The sequence below is a fragment of the Pyrus communis genome, chromosome 10 (genome assembly GCF_041283825.1).
Source record: "Pyrus communis isolate YQ-2024b chromosome 10, ASM4128382v1, whole genome shotgun sequence".
Classification (NCBI taxonomy): Eukaryota; Viridiplantae; Streptophyta; class Magnoliopsida; order Rosales; family Rosaceae; genus Pyrus; species Pyrus communis.
The window spans coordinates 25,624,708-25,641,615 of NC_142574.1; the positions used below are offsets into that span (position 1 = coordinate 25,624,708).

Below are 16,908 nucleotides of genomic sequence, written 5' to 3' on the forward strand. Positions count from 1 at the left end.
ATAAATAAATATATATAGCCCTATATAGAGCCCGAAAGATATAGCCCCTCACTGAAAGGGATTCTTTTATAAAGTCTTAAAGATTCCTCGGAACTCTAAAATAGGTTGTATCCTCCACTTTTCTAGTCCCATATAACGCCCCTCACTGAGGATGCTCTAAGGTCTTTGCCGAAAGAATTACTTTTTGCAATCTTTACCAACCCAACCCTTCCCAATATTCATGCCTAAGATTAAGAGAACATACAACAACCTTGAACAAGGAGCTTTTGATCATTTGCATAAAGAGATTCCAAACTCTTCTAGTCCCCCAATCCAATGATAAATCACACTTGCTTCCAATATAATATAAAACCTTGATTCAAGCTCTAACCCTCGGTCAATGTTAAATTTCTAAACCACGTTCCTAACATGTATTTTAGTCATTCAATAGTAAACTCTCAGACAGAGAGAGAGAGAGAGAGAGGTGAGTTTTAAATGGGGTTCTAAAGCCATGCAACCTTTCACACGATGATGATCTTATGCAAGGGCAAGAGATAAAGCAAAGAAAGCAAAGGAAGGATGGTGGTGGGGAAGTTGTGGGCGCTTGTGGAAGACTGTCCAACTAAAAAAACAAACCAAACCAAACCAAACCAGATTGGCCACTACCCTAAAACAACCCACCTCAAACTAATGGGCCGTACAGGGTAGAGGTGTGACACCTCCAGTCCAACTAAAAGAGAAACGTACTAAGTCTTTAATCCATGAAAGCCCAATTCAACCTGAACAGAAGGATAAGGAACCAAGAACCAGAGAAGGCAGAAGAGACGCAGCGACGAGCTGAAGTCGAGAATGTCGATACTGTGGGAGAAGAGCGGGACATGGAGGTGGGTAGTGAACAAGACCCGTGATTCGAAGCCCTTCTTCTTGGCCTTCGCCACCGTCTGCGGCGTCGTTCCGGGCGTTATTGGCTACTTCGTTATGCAGACCACCAACTCTGGAAACCAACAGCTCGAGGCCGAGCTCCGCCGCAACGCCCGACCTGAATCCATGGTGCGATTTCTGTTCAACCCAGTTGGTTTTCTGACATTGTATTGGGTTTTAAGAAATGGGTTTTGCTTGTAATTACGCAAAGATTGTTAATTTATGGAGAATTATACGAACCCCTTTTCGAATAGCGAATAAATTAGGTGATCAAATTGATTGTTCGATTTGTATGGGTTGTTTTTGTTTGATGCAAATTCAAAGCTGCAATCTTGACTTGTTGGTGAAGTTGTGATATATGTTATGAGTAATGCGTTTGATAAAATGAACTGATTTTGTCTATGAAGTGACCTGAAAAGTTTTGGTTTGTTGAAGATCTGTGTCTACGCTTCCAACTTTAGGTAAAGGAAATTAAAAAAAATCCAGCTAAATGATTTTCACTCACTAGTATAGAACACATGTATATGTATGTGCCATAATGTCTGACTAATTTGCGTCGTTTGATGGTATGGAACCAACTCAACCAAGTAATCTCGCTTCTTCGATATGTATATATAGAGTTTGTTTTGCTAAGAATGTACCTCGCTGAACTAAATTTTTAAAGCCTTGCCTTTCCTACTTTATTGTTTACACTTTCATGATTAAAATTCGTTGTGATCTTGAACAGATAATTGCTCGTGTATAAGTCCTCTAATTTATCTTTCCTATGTGTTTATAATTCATCAGAAACATTGAATAAATGAAATCGAATCTTGTTGAGAAACCATCACTTGTACGTGTGTCACCCATTACAGAGGCAGTTTAACTCATCCAGTACTGATCCCTATTGGATCAGAAACCGTGAATAAATCTTATGTTACGTGTCATCAAATTGCTGATATTAAGTTTGATAACTTCTTGTTATTGAAAGCTTGTTTCCTTGTTTAGTTCAAATGGATTTCAAATCAATTTCGGGTTGTTTCTTGAAGCAGTTTCGTACTCTGAATCAACACAAATGCTGATAGTTTTTTGCTTGAAATTTTGAATCAGAGGATGGGGCAAGTGAATAAAGAAAGATTGGCAGAATTCCTTGGGGAGTTGCAGCGGAAAGAGAACACAAATGACCGCTATGTTGCTGCACTGAAAGGAGAGACATTGACTAGGAATCCATATGTGAGAATTCAACCAATTCCAAAGCCAAGCAACACTGAAGCTGAGAAGGAACAGAAGTAGATGGAGGTTCTGCTGTCAAGGGTATCAGTATGTTTCTTCAGAACAACTACATGGATGGGTTTTGGCGTTTTTGATAGCATGGTTATGCAGAACTTTGCGAGCTGTGTCTTATTTTTTTTATGAATATTTAAGTGCAGTAAGAACTCACTGAGAAAAAAGGCATTCAAGAACGGAATACGATAGTTTCTCATGTACATGTTGTTCTAGAGCATTTTCCAATGTATGGAATGCCACACTATCAAATTTGAAGATAGGAAGAAGCTCCAACCGATATATTAATCCTACGTTGATTGACATATAAAGTTTCTGCTGTCAAATTTGACATATTAGAAAAGGTGCTGTCAATTAATTTTTTTAATTATTTTATTGTTTTAAAAGAATTTGTGGGTTAGAAGAGAAAAAACATATGGATTAGAAGAAGAGAAAATCTGACATTACTATGTTAGCCATCAAATTATCATTGGACATTTATCTTTTGACATCTCAATTGGAGATGCTCTAAAGAGCCAAACAATGTCCAAAGTAGATCAATAGAAACTCTCACGGAACCTTAATTCTTGAACTAAATATTAGAATTGCTAATTTAGGGTTTGGGACTACAAAGCAATGAAGCAGAACTCAATCCCTTTTGCATTCCCATAACAATTTGTGAGCTTGTATTACCATGGACAGATAGACTGCTGCAACGGTAGTATCTGGGTAAACTCCTGTACCTTATGTGATGGTGCAGCTGTTGAAAGCCCAAATTAATGGGCTAGCTAGGCAATCAGAGATTCTAATTTCATGGAAGGAACCCTTCAGATTATTAGGGTTTGTCATTGGTGGCAGAACATACAGAACACTTCATTGCAGAGACTCTTATCACCATACCCACTTGCTACATTGTTGAAAAACTCTGCACACTGGACCTTGTTCTTTGATGTAACCAACGGCAATAGACTAAACTAGCAAATATAGAAAACTTAGAAACACACAAGTATTATACTGGTTCGGCAGAACTTATGCCTACGTCCAGTTGTGATTTCCCTAGGTAGAGAAATCACCGCTTCTTTGATTAATAATAGAGATTACAGAACTTATGCAAACCCTAGAACTAATCTCAAACCTCTCTGCTGTTTGGCTGTTTTCTCTCTGCTGAAAATCAGCATTGCCGCACCCTATTTATAGATATAGGGTTGGCTTACATGTCCTTTACAGATTATAATTCCTATTCTAAGTGGAATAGGAATTTAGACTTCCTTTCCAATTCCAAATAGACTTCTAGGATTTCTAATCTACATTGAATAAGGAAACTAAGATTCTTTCCTAGCCCTTTTAGGAGAAGAATTGGTGCACCCTTTCCCTAAAACAATCCTAAACAGAAAAGGACACAAATTGACGAGCCAAAAACTAACAATCTCCACCTTGGTGAGTCAAACCAAGTCTTGATCGTTTGCACCCCAGAGTATCTTTGAACCTTCTTGAAGTAGCTCTAGAAAAACTTCAAGAGTCTTCACCTTGGCAACCTCCTTCTTGCCTCATTGCACCTCAGGTGAGGAGGTGCTCCACTTTAATCAATCAACGAGATTGATCAAGTTCAAACAATGCTTGAACTTCTTGGCCGGCACTATCTTTGTAAGGAAATCTGCGGCATTGTCATCCGTATGAACCTTTTCAATCCAAATTTCCTTAGACTCCACCCAATCTCTGATTCTGTGATATCTTGCTTCAATGTGCTTTGATCTTCCAGAAAAAACCTGATTCTTTGCCAAGTGAATGGCACTTTGACTATCACACTTAAGCTTCACACAATCTTGAGTGATTCCCATTTGACTTACCAAGCCACTAAGCCAAATTGCTTCCTTTCCAGCTTCGGCCAATGCAATATACTCTGCCTCTGTGGTCGATAAAGCTGTAATTGGTTGCAGTAGTGCCCTCCAACTGATTGGTCCTCCTGCGCATGTAAACACATAACCAGAAGTTGACCTTCTCTTGTCCAAGTCTCCTGCATAATCGGCATCCACATATCCTAACACCCCTGCATTTTCCTTTTGCTTCTCAAACATAATCCTTTGTCACCAAGAACCCTTCAAATAACGCAAAATCCACTTGACTACATCCCAATGTTGCTTTCCTGGATTTGCCATGTATCTGGAAATGACACTGATTGCTTGAGCTATGTCAGGACGTGTGCATACCATTGCATACATGAGGCAGCCCACGGCATTAGCATAAGGCACCTTCTTCATTTCTTGTTGCTCTTCCTCGGACGTAGGACACTGTTGTCCACTTAACCTGAAGTGAGCTGCCAAAGGAGTCGAAACTACCTTTGCTTCTTGCATGTTGAACTTCTCAAAAACCTTCTGAATATACTTGGCTTGTGATATCCAAATCCTTCCAGCGGTCCTATCTCTCTGAATTTCCATGCCAAGGATCTTCTGTGCGGCACCTAAATCCTTCATATCGAACTCCTCGCTCAACATCCTTTTCAAGTCTTGAATTCTAGACTTGTCTTGACAAGCAATTAACATGTCATCCACATATAGCAATAGCAATATGATCATCCCATCTTGGAACACATACCACTGTCTTGGAGACTGTTTCAGGCCATACAGGGACTTCCTTAGCTGACATACTAGGTTTTCTTTCCCATATTCAACAAACCCTTCTGGTTGAGCCATGAATATCGTCTCCTCTAAATCCCCATGAAGAAACGCTGTCTTCACATCCATCTGCTCAATCTCCATGTCATGCTGAGCTGCCATTGCTAAAAGCAATCAGATAGAAGTATGCTTGACTACAGGTGAAAAGATCTCATCATAATCCACCCTTTCCTTTTGTGAGTACCCCTTAGCCACGAGCCTTGCTTTGAATCTCACGGCATCTTGTTCATGTAGTCCTTCCTTTTTCCTAAATACCCACTTGCATCCAACTAGCTTTCTGTCTTTGGGTTTAGGAACCAACTCCCAAACAGAGTTCTTGTAAAGAGACTCCATTTCCTCTGTCATAGCACTTACCCAACTATCTCGCTCATCACTTGCTATAGCTTCTCGATAAGTAGTCGGATCTCCTTGACTAATGTTAAGAGCATAATTAACTTCATTTTGGTCAAACCCAAACCTGTCAAGTTTCTTCTTGTTCCGCTTAGGTTTGTCCAGTGCTATGCAGCTTTGGAATGCAGGTGGATTGTTGGGTGGAGTTTGACTCCTTTGGGATATCTGGCGGATTGGAGTACCTTCAATCTGTCCTGTTTCTTGCTCCACCTGATTCCTAACTGGTGAATGATGTTGATGCTCTTCTTCTTCCTCAAAACCATCAGATTCGGCTTCTTGCTCAATTTGCTCCACCTGAGCTTCTTCTTCATCTGAACTGATTAACGGAATCTTTGTTGCTTCAATTCCAGCATCATCCTTCTTCTCCCTACTGCTCTCGACTTTATTCAGAGGCATGGTTGTCTCATCAAAGACAACATCTCGACTGACAACCTTTTTCCTGTTGTTGAAATCCCAAAGCTTGAAACCCTTCACTCCTTTCTCAAAACCTAGGAATATGCAATGTATAGACTTCGGTTTGAGCTTGGACCTTTCATCACTTGGAATATGTGCATAAGCGCTACAGCCGAACACCCTGAGCTTGGAATAATCCACCGGCTTCTCAGACCATACCTCTTCTGCACTCTTAAAACCGAGAACTGTAGATGGTGATCTGTTAATCAAATAACTTGCATGATTAACAGCCTCTGCCCAAAAACTATCAGGCAATCCTGCATGAAATCGCATGCTCCTTTCTCTCTCCATGAGAGTTCGGTTCATCCTCTCAGCAGCTCCATTTTGTTGGGGATTATTCTTTACTGTGAAGTGCCTTATGATGTCTTCCTGCTTGCAGTAATCGGTGAACTCATTACTTGTATATTCACCTCCATTGTCACTTCTCAGATACTTGATCTTTCTTCCAGTTTGATTCTCGGTTTCTGTTTTCCATTCCTTGAACTTTGCAAAAACCTCGGATTTCTGCTTCATGAAATAAATCCAAACCTTCCTAGAAAAATCATCCATGAAGGTAACAAAATACCTGGCTCCACCATTTGATTTAGTTGGAGCAGGACCCCAAACATCTGAGTGAATATAGCTGAGTTGCTCCTTACTTCGGCTATCTGCACTGCTACTTGCGAATGTTACCTTTCTTTGCTTCCCAAGAACACAGTATTCACAAAAGTCCAGTTTGCAAGCTGACACGCCTTCCAACAGGCCTTGCTTGTGTAATTCTTGCAATCCCTTCTAGCTTATGTGCCCGAGCCTATGATGCCAGAGTTCAGTCTTGTCTTCTATATTTTGATTTACAGAAACAGCTGCTCCCCCGACTATAGTGGTCCCAATTAACTTATACAACTTATTGGGTTGTAGGTCACCCCGCATTACCACTAGCGATCCTTTGGTTACCCTAAGTCTTCCTTTTTTAGACTTGTACCCATAATCGGCCTCATCTAAAGTGCCCAAGGAAATCAAATTATTTCTTAGTCTAGGGACATACCTGACATTCCCTAAAGCTCGTATCATCTCATCGAACATTCTGATTCGAACAGTGCCGATTCCTCTTACAGGACATGAAGAATCATCCCCCATTAAGACTTCCCCACTGCTGACTTCTTTGAAAGTATTGAACCATTCTTTTTCTGCACACATATGAAACGTGCATCCAGTATCCAAAATCCAATTGAAAGCCTTGGAGCCCGATGTTACCGAAAGAAGTTCCCCGTCACTCTCATGTTCGGTGACTGCACTAGCGGAACCTGAGCTTCCTTCCATCTTGGCTTTCTTTTCTTTCCAAATCTTGCAGTTCCTCTTCCAATGATCGGCTGAACCACATTCGAAGCAACCTTCCTTCTTTTCCTTTTTCTTCTTGGATTTTGACCTACCTATGTTGCCAGTTTTCTCTTCTCTTGTCTTTTCCCGCCCCCTCTCCTTGCCTTTGGCATAAAGGCCTTGAGAGCTTTCAGTTATATCATCTAGTTTAGCATATGACTGAAGAGCTTGAATTACGTCTTCAAGCTTCAAGGACTCTTTTCCAAACATTAGAGTTGTTCGAAAGTGCTTGAAAGACGAAGGTAGAGACCTTAGCAGGATGATAGCCATATCATCATCTTTGTAAGTTTCTTCGACTTTCTGAAGATTAGCTATGCAATTCTGGAACTTGCATACGTGATCTTCAATATCACCTCCTTCTTCTAGTCGAAGCCCGAATAGTTCATCCTTTAGAAAAAGTTTATTGGACACGGTTTTTCCCATATAAACATTCTCCAATTTTTCCCATGCTTCCTGGGCAGACATCTTTTCGGTGATGTGTGACCGAACTGATCTTGTGAGATGGATCTCGATGGAACTCTTGGCCTTCTTGAGAACCTTATTCCATGCTGCTTCTGTCATGCTTTCCGGCTTCTTACCATCAAGTGCATCATCCAAATCCTGCTGTATCAGTACGTTCTTCATCATCCTTTGCCAGTCCGTGAAGTCATCATTGCCGTCAAAGGGTTTTAACGCAGGTCCTTGATCCGCATTCATCTTCCCTTTTAACATCGTAGAACACCTTGATCCTAGCTCTTGATACCAATTGTTGAAAAACTCCGCACACTGGACCTTGTTCTTTGATGTAACCAACGGCAATAGACTAAACTAGCAAATATAGAAAACTTAGAAACACACAAGTATTATACTGGTTCGGCAGAACTTATGCCTACGTCCAGTTGTGATTTCCCTAGGTAGAGAAATCACCGCTTCTTTGATTAATAATAGAGATTACAGAACTTATGCAAACCCTAGAACTAATCTCAAACCTCTCTGCTGTTTGGCTGTTTTCTCTCTGCTGAAAATCAGCCTTGCCGCACCCTATTTACAGATATAGGGTTGGCTTACATGTCCTTTACAGATTATAATTCCTATTCTAAGTGGAATAGGAATTTAGACTTCCTTTCCAATTCCAAATAGACTTCTAGGATTTCTAATCTACATTGAATAAGGAAACTAAGATTCTTTCCTAGCCTTTTTAGGAGAAGAATTGGTGCACCCTTTCCCTAAAACAATCCTAAACAGAAAATGACACAAATTGACGAGCCAAAAACTAACAGCTACAGCACTGTAAAAGCACCATATCAATCAAAAAACTCCATGCCCGGATAATTACTGGAGGTTTTGAGCAAAACCCATTTGTTGTTGCAAAGCTAGTTGGCAAGTATGTCGAGTGCAGTGAATCAAGCATGGAAGCTCCACGTAAGCTGTTTGATAAATTGCTTGAGAGAGACGTTTTTGTGTGGAACATGGTTATTCAGGGTTATGCAAATGTGGTTCCTTTTGTTGAAGCCCTCAATGTGTATGATAGAATTCGGTTCAGTGGTGTACCTGCAAACCGGTACACCCACCCTTTTGTGCTCGAGGCTTGCGGTGCAATGAGAGATGTAAAAAGAGGTCGGATTGTTCATGGACATGTCGTGAAATGTGGACTCGACTCGGATTTGTCTGTTGGGAATGCTCTTATTGCCTTGTATTCCAAGTGTGAGGAGATTGAGATATCGAGAAGAGTGTTCGATGAAATACCTGAGAAAGATTCTTTCAGTTGGAATTCCATGATTTCGGGGTACACGGCAAGTGGGAATCCTCATGAAGCTCTCATTCGTTCCATGCTGCGAGATCATGCCACATGCTTGCCTGACCATGCCACTCTTGTTTGCATTCTTCCTGCTTGTGTTGCAGCATCGGCTATTGAAGTTGAATTTTGGATTCATTCTTACATTATATAGCCAATTATGAAAGCCGATGCTGTTTTAGGCAGCGCTCTCATTACAATGTATGCAAATTGTGGTTGCGTAACCACTGCCAGAGTTAATTTTGATCAAATCAGCGAGAATACTGTGATCCTGTGGAGTGCGATTATCCGGTGTTATGGAATGCACAGGCATGTAGATGAGGCACTCCAAGTGTTTTCGCAGTTTGTGGAGACTGGCTTACGCCCGGATGGTACTGTATTTTTGTGTTTACTGTCCACTTGTAGTCACTCAGGGATGATCACAAAAGACTTGGAACTTTTCGAGAAAATGGTAGATTATGGAGTAACAATAAGCAAGAAACACTACGCCTGTGTAGTTGACCTTCTGGGAAGAGCTGGGTTACTTGACCAGGCGGTCGAGCTTATTAGAAGCATGCCCATGGAGGCAGGGAAAGATGAATATGGTGCCTTGCTTGGAGCCTGTAGAATACATAATAACATAGAACTCGGCAAAGAAGCTGCGGAAAAGTTGTTTGTTTTGGACCCCGAAAATGCTGGGAGGTACATTCTTCTAGTCATCATCTATGAAGATGTGGGCAGATGGGAGGATGCTGGTAGAGTGAGGAAGCTACTGAGGGACAACAACGTCAAGAAGCCAACTGGAAGTAGTTCGGTCGAGGTGGATTGTATGTATGACACATTTGGAGCGGATGACGAATCTCACCGGTATACAGACCAGATTTTCAACACATTGCAGAGATTGGATACGATAATGGAAGAAGAAACAGTGATGGTTTAATGTGATTGTCGTGCCTCGATAGTGTTACACGATTTGAATTCAACAGTGTCACCGTTAGAGCAATTGTTTCTGAATTATTGACCTAATGCAGGTTGTTCTACAAACGCCATGAATTTGGTCATTTGGGCTGCAAGGTTCTGAACCGATTCTTCGATTCTGGAATTCGAAGCTTCAAGGGCGGTGACATGAGCATCCATCTTTGTGGCGCGAGTGGTTGCTCTCGGCATAAGCAAGGGAAACGTGGGATCGTAGAATTGGCTGATACCAATAATAAGAACCTTGTTCTAACCTTCAACGCATGACACACATAAGTATGTTGTATAATTGTTCACAATATACTTTTCTTATCATAACCTACCTTGCACACTTAGTCTGCTATATATATTCCTTTCAGACTTGCAAGCTAAGTTTCCATCACAATAACCACCCAACTAACTATCTACTCTAATGACAAGTGTCAAACATCTAATAAGAGTTCCCTGAACTAACAGAACATACACATACCACTTAATTTGGCTAACCCTTCTTAGTATCCTAACAGGGAAGAGCTGGGTTACTTCACCAGGCGGTCGAGTATATGGTGCCTTACTTGGAGCCTGTAGAATACATAATAACGTAGAACTTGCCGAAGAAGCTGCAGAAAAGTTGTTCGTTTTGGACCTCGAACATGCTGGGAGGTACATTCTTCTAGCCAGCATGTATGAAGATGCAGGTAGATGGGAGGATGCTGGTAGAGTGAGGAAGCTACTGAGAGACAACAACGTCAAGAAGCCAACTGGAAGTAGTTCGATCAAGGTGGATTGTACGTATCACACATTTGGAGCGGATGACAAATCTCACCGGTATACAGACCAGATTTTCAACACATTGCAGAGATTGGATACGATAATGGAAGAAGAAACAGTGACGGTTTAATGTGATTGTCGTGCCTCAATAGAGTTATACGTTTTGAATTCGACAGTGTCACTGTTGGAGCAATTGTTTCTGGATTATTGACCTAATGCATGTTGTTCTACAAAGTTTACACTTGTCATTTTCGTACTAACTTGATTCTTTTTGCAAATTGAACAAATTAGAACTCCATCGAAGTTCTCGCTAATTGGCGAATGCTGACAGAAGAAGCACAACTCACAAGTTCTAGTGATTTTAAGCAACCAAACATCTTACAGATGATTAGAAAGAGGAGCAGAAGTACACATTAGATTTAGAAAGCAGGACTGTACAATCTGGCGCAATTCGATACCCGGGTGTCACGGACAGAAGGCAGACAATCTCTAAAAGCTATATGCACAATCTGATATACACACGAATCCCTTTGTGCGGTTATCCGGTGAAAACCCTGAGACGGCTGCGAATTGGCTGGCGGCAAATTGGACAGTCCGACAATCTCGGTGCACAGTCTCTGCACGACTGCAACGAAATAATTGTTAATGGCAATTGGCATGCAAGACAGGAAAGAACAGAGAGAAGGGGTTCTGCAAATGCAGCTCACCATGTGTCCGCAACCAAAGGCAATGTCCTTTCCATTAGTTAGGCAGATTGGACAGAGCTGCATTCAAATTGAAACGAAGAAAGTATATCAGTTATCTGAATTTGTAAGAAGCTCAAATACATTTCGCTTCGGCCATCTATATATAGCAATTGTAGAAATTACAAAACAAAAAAAACTATACCATCTCGCTTCGTTCATCCCCTGCAGGCGCTGGAAGACCACTTGGTTCACGAGTTGGTGCACGATGGGTGTAAGGAACTGGTGGAGGGCGTGGAACGATTTTCTTCTTTTTCCCTGTCGTACGTCTTTTTTCCAGGTACAATAAAACTTATATTAGTAAGCTTAAGCATGCTAGAGTCTAATCCAATCAAAATGGTGTTTATGCTAACCATACCCGAGTATACCGAATTCAACAGCAGCCTTATACTGGATTGGGATTTCCATGAGGGCAGCCAGAGCAAATGCACTTTCTTTCTCGGATGAAGTTGTGTGTTTAGACATAATTTCGGTAAAGTTAACGAACTATAAACGAAAATAAACTAGTTAGAGGATTAATGTCTGCTTAAAATCTCTCCATTGGCAATAAACTTAGTGCTATATAGCTTATCATACCTGAAAATTATCAAATTCGCGTGAAGGGAGCTTGTCATCGAACTTCCTCATGTCTTCCCAAGGACCATCCCCGACTCCAACAAGAACAATCGAGAGCGGATAGAAACTGCTCACATAAGTTTTCAAAGTAAATCTTTTAGGTTCAACTCAATATTCCTGCTGTAATAATGCACTCAGTGCCTGGTAAATCGACACATTTAGCACCTTTCAAGATTTGCTTAGGTTTAGCCATGACAACTGCATGGCATAGACATACTTAAAACAAAGGAAATGAAAGTTGCAGGTTCTACCTTGCATCTGCAATTGATCCGATCGTCTTCTGCTCCTGTGGACTCAATTCATTGTCGCTAGTATCGATACTTCTGGTGACCTTTACAATTAAGAAACTCGTACTTAGTTGTGAGAGAGATAGAGAGAGAGAGAGAGAGAGAGAGAGAGAGAGAGCGCATCAGATATTAAACCTGGCCATCTGCAATGATAACTAAAACATGGTATTGCCCTCCACTTTTCTCCACAATATCCATTGCAGCTTCAACTACAGGTCCATAAGATGTTGGCCCTTAAAACACAACATATGTCTATAAATCTCTGATACTCCAAACTATAATACGTGAAAAACACAAGATATAAGATTACGCCAACCCGAAAGTCGCAAATTTGGAACTATTCTTTTGTAGCAGGCCAAGACTTCTTCGAAACCATGGCAGGGCGAATGATCATTGTGAAAGCTAAACACCTCTTCATCATGAGTGGTAGCTAAAAAGTGAGGAGGGAGGTAAAGTCAATCCAATGATCAAAACACGAAACGAAACAAAAAAGGTCCAGCGCTTCAAACTTTGGAGGGATTAAGGCCCCTACCATCACCAAAGCCGAAACAAGGAATGAGGTTGTCTTCATCAAATGGAGCTAAAGTTTTTCCAATTATGGAGATAGCCTTCTCATATGGATTAGGTTCATCGCCGATGGCGTGCAGGCTCCGGTTTCTGAATGAAACTTTGCCTGCAGTAACAACAACAACAAATCATCAGCTTCAAAGATGTCCAAACACAAAATGCATCTAAGTCTATGTATACGAACAGCAGTGCAGTTTTTATTTTCGTCCGCTAACCTGTCCATTCGTTGCTCTTGGTGAAGTCAATTCCGACGATGAGATTAGATGACTCCAAGCCTTCTTTTCTCAAGGCATCTGTAACCTGAAAAAAGGAAGCAATTGATTTTCTGCAATGTTAAAGGAGACGTTCATATTTTTTTTTTCTTTCAAATTTCTGTTCAGAGTTACTGTGAGTTGTTCCAAAACATGTGAAGTGATGAGCCGAGTATCATCGGCTGTTACACATCATGCAACAAGACAGATACACGCATCATTGTATATTAACTGGAGATTCGACAAATTTACTCGGTGATGATTGAGACTAATTGGGAAATGACTCTATACATTTATTTGCTTACTATTGTTTAATTTTGTCTATTGATTCTCGTTTACTTATCCAATCAAATGATTTTAGATACACAAGACTGTGCAGAGAAAGAAAATGGGTATGCAGAAATCACTTCCGTAAAACCCCTCGTGTTTCACAACCTTACTTTAATAATCATACTTAAAAGAATAAACAGTAGGGTTGTGGGACAAGCAAGTAAAAGCGAGTCGCACTCGCCTTGCTTGTATTCTGTGTGCTAGCATTGCCCATTGGCCAATCTTCCAATGTGCCATTAAAAATAGAGTGATGCTTTCAAAGACACGCGTTGACACGTCACTAATGCAAAATCCTTTTTATATAAAGAAAGAAGGATGTGTGCAACATGCATGATTAATAATTGACAATCATGATAGTTGCTTGGCCCATGATTAATAAATAAATAGAAATTAACCACTCAAATAAGGGTATATTTTGGCTCAGCATCCTCAAGTGGTGCAATACTCATTATCTTGTTTGTCGCATTTTGATCAATTTAAATTTTAAGATTTGTGTCTATTCATTGCTCAGATCTCAAAATTTAAACTCATCTAATAATTATAAATAAGGTGGTGAGCATCACTATTATTTGAGGATGTTGAACATCACCATTACTTGAGTGCGGTGAGAAAAAAAAATCCCCTCAATAATGTATTTTTGTGATGGTTTCGAATTGGATATGACTAAAAAGCAGTTAAAAATACTATCCAAGTCAATACGGGGGAGGACTGAGACTAAACTAAAAGAGTGGATATCCATTTACAATTTTACATGGTACTAATATATTGTGGTGTTATTAATTTACGTGTTCAATTAAATTGACGGGATGAAAGCTATGACCAATAATAGCAGTAGGTCCTGCTATTTGATAAGGAAACCATAAAATAAAAATATTATTATTATTTTAGTAGAGCCCATGTTGTTACTTATGTTTAAAATAAGTGCCAATATTATATCAACACAAAAAAGGGAACGCTTTAAGCTCATCCAATAACATATTCCAAGTCATGTTGAGATAAGAAACTTTCAATAATGCTATCATGTCTTTGAGATTATCGACTGGTTTGGATCTTAGTCATTTGAATTGCTCTAGATGGGTCCAAGTCCAACCACCCTAAAATGGTGTAGGCAATGGAGCTAATCAACTAGTTTTCAGTGTTTAGTGCTAATCCTACTCTCAATTTTAGTCTAAACCCGACTCTTAATATGTAACGAATTATCATGGAAACTGTTCTCGGGCCATCATTTGAAGTAAAGGCGGAACCAGGATTTTAGTCTAGAACGGATTCAAAAGTCTTTAATCTGAAAAGCTTGATTTTACAAAAATTAGTCTACCTTGTGATCAGCAATCGACCACCATCGTTTGGATTTAATATAGTGTCGTCCTCTTCATCCCCTTCCTTAAGCCTAAACCCAAACCTCTATGACTTTCTTCCTCTATCCTTCCACTGATCTCCAGACCTCAGTCCTCCTCAAAGCTCACAACATAAGAGCAACTAACCTCAAATCAAGCCTAAAGAAGGAAATTAAAGTAAAAATACCATAATGGGACTCCGAGCCTACGAAAATCATAACCATAACAATAAACTTTTTCGCGTAAAAAAAAAAAAAAAAAAAAAAAAGTAAGTCAGGATGGGTGTGAAACCAACCATCATGATCCTTCATGGCTCTGCCTTTGACTTGAAATCAACTAATAAAAAAATGGCATATGTTGAACTTGATTAGTTGGTGAAAGCAGTGTGCATGCTTTGGTGCATTCTTATAATCAATTTGAGAATATTGGATAAGAGAATGATTCTCTTAACCCCAAGTCGTATATTTCAAAGTTTTGAGAAACAAACTGAGGAGAGAAATTATTGGTTAATTTTGACTAGAGATTTTTTTTTTTTTTTTTTTAAAGAGAGACAATTTGAGGCAAGCTACGGTTATCCACTTATTTCGGATTTGGAGAATTTATGTAGAATTTAACCCTATTCACAGTTAAGCAGACACATCCGTTTGGAGCATCGAACCCAAGAACTCCTATATTTTTTTTGTTTATTAAGAAGTCGAGTCCGCGCCATTATTGCTGACCACTGTTTATTCAATTATTTGAAAATTTTCCGTTGAAAAGTGAATAGTAACCGTAGAATTTTGGACAATTCCAAAGGATAGTCAGGGGAGAAGACCCAAAAAAAAAAAAAATCCAATCCAAAACAAAACCAAACCAAACCTATGATAATTAAAAAGGAGATAGACAATCCTCCGATTAAAACAGAGATTCCCATAGAGTTAACATATTCCCCAATTTGTATGTGAAATTAACGAAAAATTTTCATATGTTTTCTGCTTAATTTCAGACAAAATTGTAAAAATAATTAATTTGTTAGAGAGAGGAGAGAGAAACCTGTTGAAGGGATGTGAAGTTATCAGGGATATAAGCGTACTTATGCTTCTCCGTACCACTCTTTGCTTTGCTAGCACTCGTATCATTTATGTTCGGTTTCCTGAACATCCCGGGATCATACGACGGCGTTCTACCAGTGACGCCGTGGTTTCTGCCGGCGGTGCCACCGGAGATACCTCTAGAAACCCGATGGCTGTTCTGCTTGCTCTTGAAAAGTGACAAGAGGTTCCCCATGGCAACATCTACTCCTCCTTTGTTGTTCAACGCAAGGCCGGTAAATATGAGAGAAAACAGAGGACAAGAGAGAGATTTAGATAGGGTGGCGAGAGTGAAAAACTATGGACTCCGTCTGCTTTGGATTCAGAAGAAGAAAAGGAAGAAGTGTCAGGGAAGTGAGGTTAGGAATATATGCTTTAGTTTGTTGCTGCCTACGAACAAAGCAGAAGACTTTTTGAGGAGGAATAAAGAGTTCCCTCGTAAAAGAACGGTAGGTGACCGTCACACCCCACCCGTGGCGTTATGAGATTTTGAGGATGCTGTGCAAAATTAAAATACAACATCTTCACGCGTAAAACTCTTTTTTTGTTGTTTAAAACGGTTTTCTTCTTTTGTGGTATATTTATGAGTACAAAATTTAACATAAAAATTAATTTTGTAATGCAATATTGTCTAATGAACGGTAGATATAGAAGAATATAAAAGACAGTATGTATTAAAGAAATGAAGTTTTTAACAAGGAAAAAAAGAAGGTAGATAAAAAGATACACTATTCTCCATAACAGAAAGTAAGTTGGATATTTTTAAAATTTGTACTTAATTAAGTTATGCATATGTAGAATTTTTTTTTAATATATATGTAACTCACTATAGGCTCGAGAAACAAATAAAAGATGTGTACGACGAGATATCCAGCAACAAGAAGAAGGAAAATGATTGAATGAGAAACTCTCGAGACTCTTGAAAAATCTTTTTCATTCTTCGGTTATATATAGAAAGATAGAAATAAAATGACTACAATTATATATATATATATATAGAATTTTTTTTTAATTCAAATTTGCACTTCACACATGTTTTTTTTTTTCAGGAGTATTCAGTGGGCTAAATCATTTAGCAACTATGAAACTGTTTGGCTTTTTACATATAAGGTGTCATGCCTTTTGACACAACGAAATGATATTATTTCACTGTATAAATGTCATAGTTTGAAGATCTTTTGTATAAAATTTCTTTCGATTTGGAGACCATTAATCATTCA

General features: G+C 39.5%; 2 protein-coding genes and 1 pseudogene across 3 annotated transcripts; 2 read left to right on the forward strand and 1 right to left on the reverse strand.

Moving 5' to 3' along the window:
- The first annotated feature begins 750 nt into the window (after window positions 1–750).
- On the forward strand, window positions 751–2,506 carry LOC137730039 (centrosomal protein). Its single transcript, XM_068469108.2, has 2 exons — window positions 751–1,029; window positions 1,990–2,506. The coding sequence occupies exons 1-2, from the start codon at window positions 829–831 to the stop codon at window positions 2,170–2,172; spliced, it is 384 nt and encodes a 127-aa protein (XP_068325209.1). The 5' UTR covers window positions 751–828; the 3' UTR covers window positions 2,173–2,506.
- Window positions 2,507–2,887: 381 nt separating this feature from the next.
- Window positions 2,888–10,725, forward strand: LOC137727957 (pentatricopeptide repeat-containing protein At3g24000, mitochondrial-like; annotated as a pseudogene).
- Window positions 10,726–10,821: 96 nt separating this feature from the next.
- Window positions 10,822–16,214, reverse strand: LOC137727958 (E3 ubiquitin-protein ligase RGLG4). 2 transcript variants are annotated; one of them, XM_088678556.1, is made up of 11 exons: window positions 15,651–16,214; window positions 12,919–13,003; window positions 12,669–12,809; window positions 12,453–12,566; window positions 12,272–12,369; window positions 12,101–12,180; window positions 11,811–11,916; window positions 11,593–11,720; window positions 11,380–11,503; window positions 11,199–11,255; window positions 10,822–11,116 (listed from the first exon to the last, which is right to left on the reverse strand). In XM_088678556.1, exons 1-11 carry the CDS (start codon window positions 15,882–15,884, stop codon window positions 11,030–11,032), a joined length of 1,254 nt encoding a protein of 417 aa, XP_088534682.1. In that variant the 5' UTR covers window positions 15,885–16,214; the 3' UTR covers window positions 10,822–11,029. The 2 variants fall into 2 exon arrangements, with proteins under 2 accessions (XP_088534682.1, XP_088534683.1); XM_088678557.1 differs by having other exon boundaries at window positions 12,272–12,345; window positions 15,651–16,086.
- Between the last annotated feature and the right edge of the window lie 694 nt (window positions 16,215–16,908).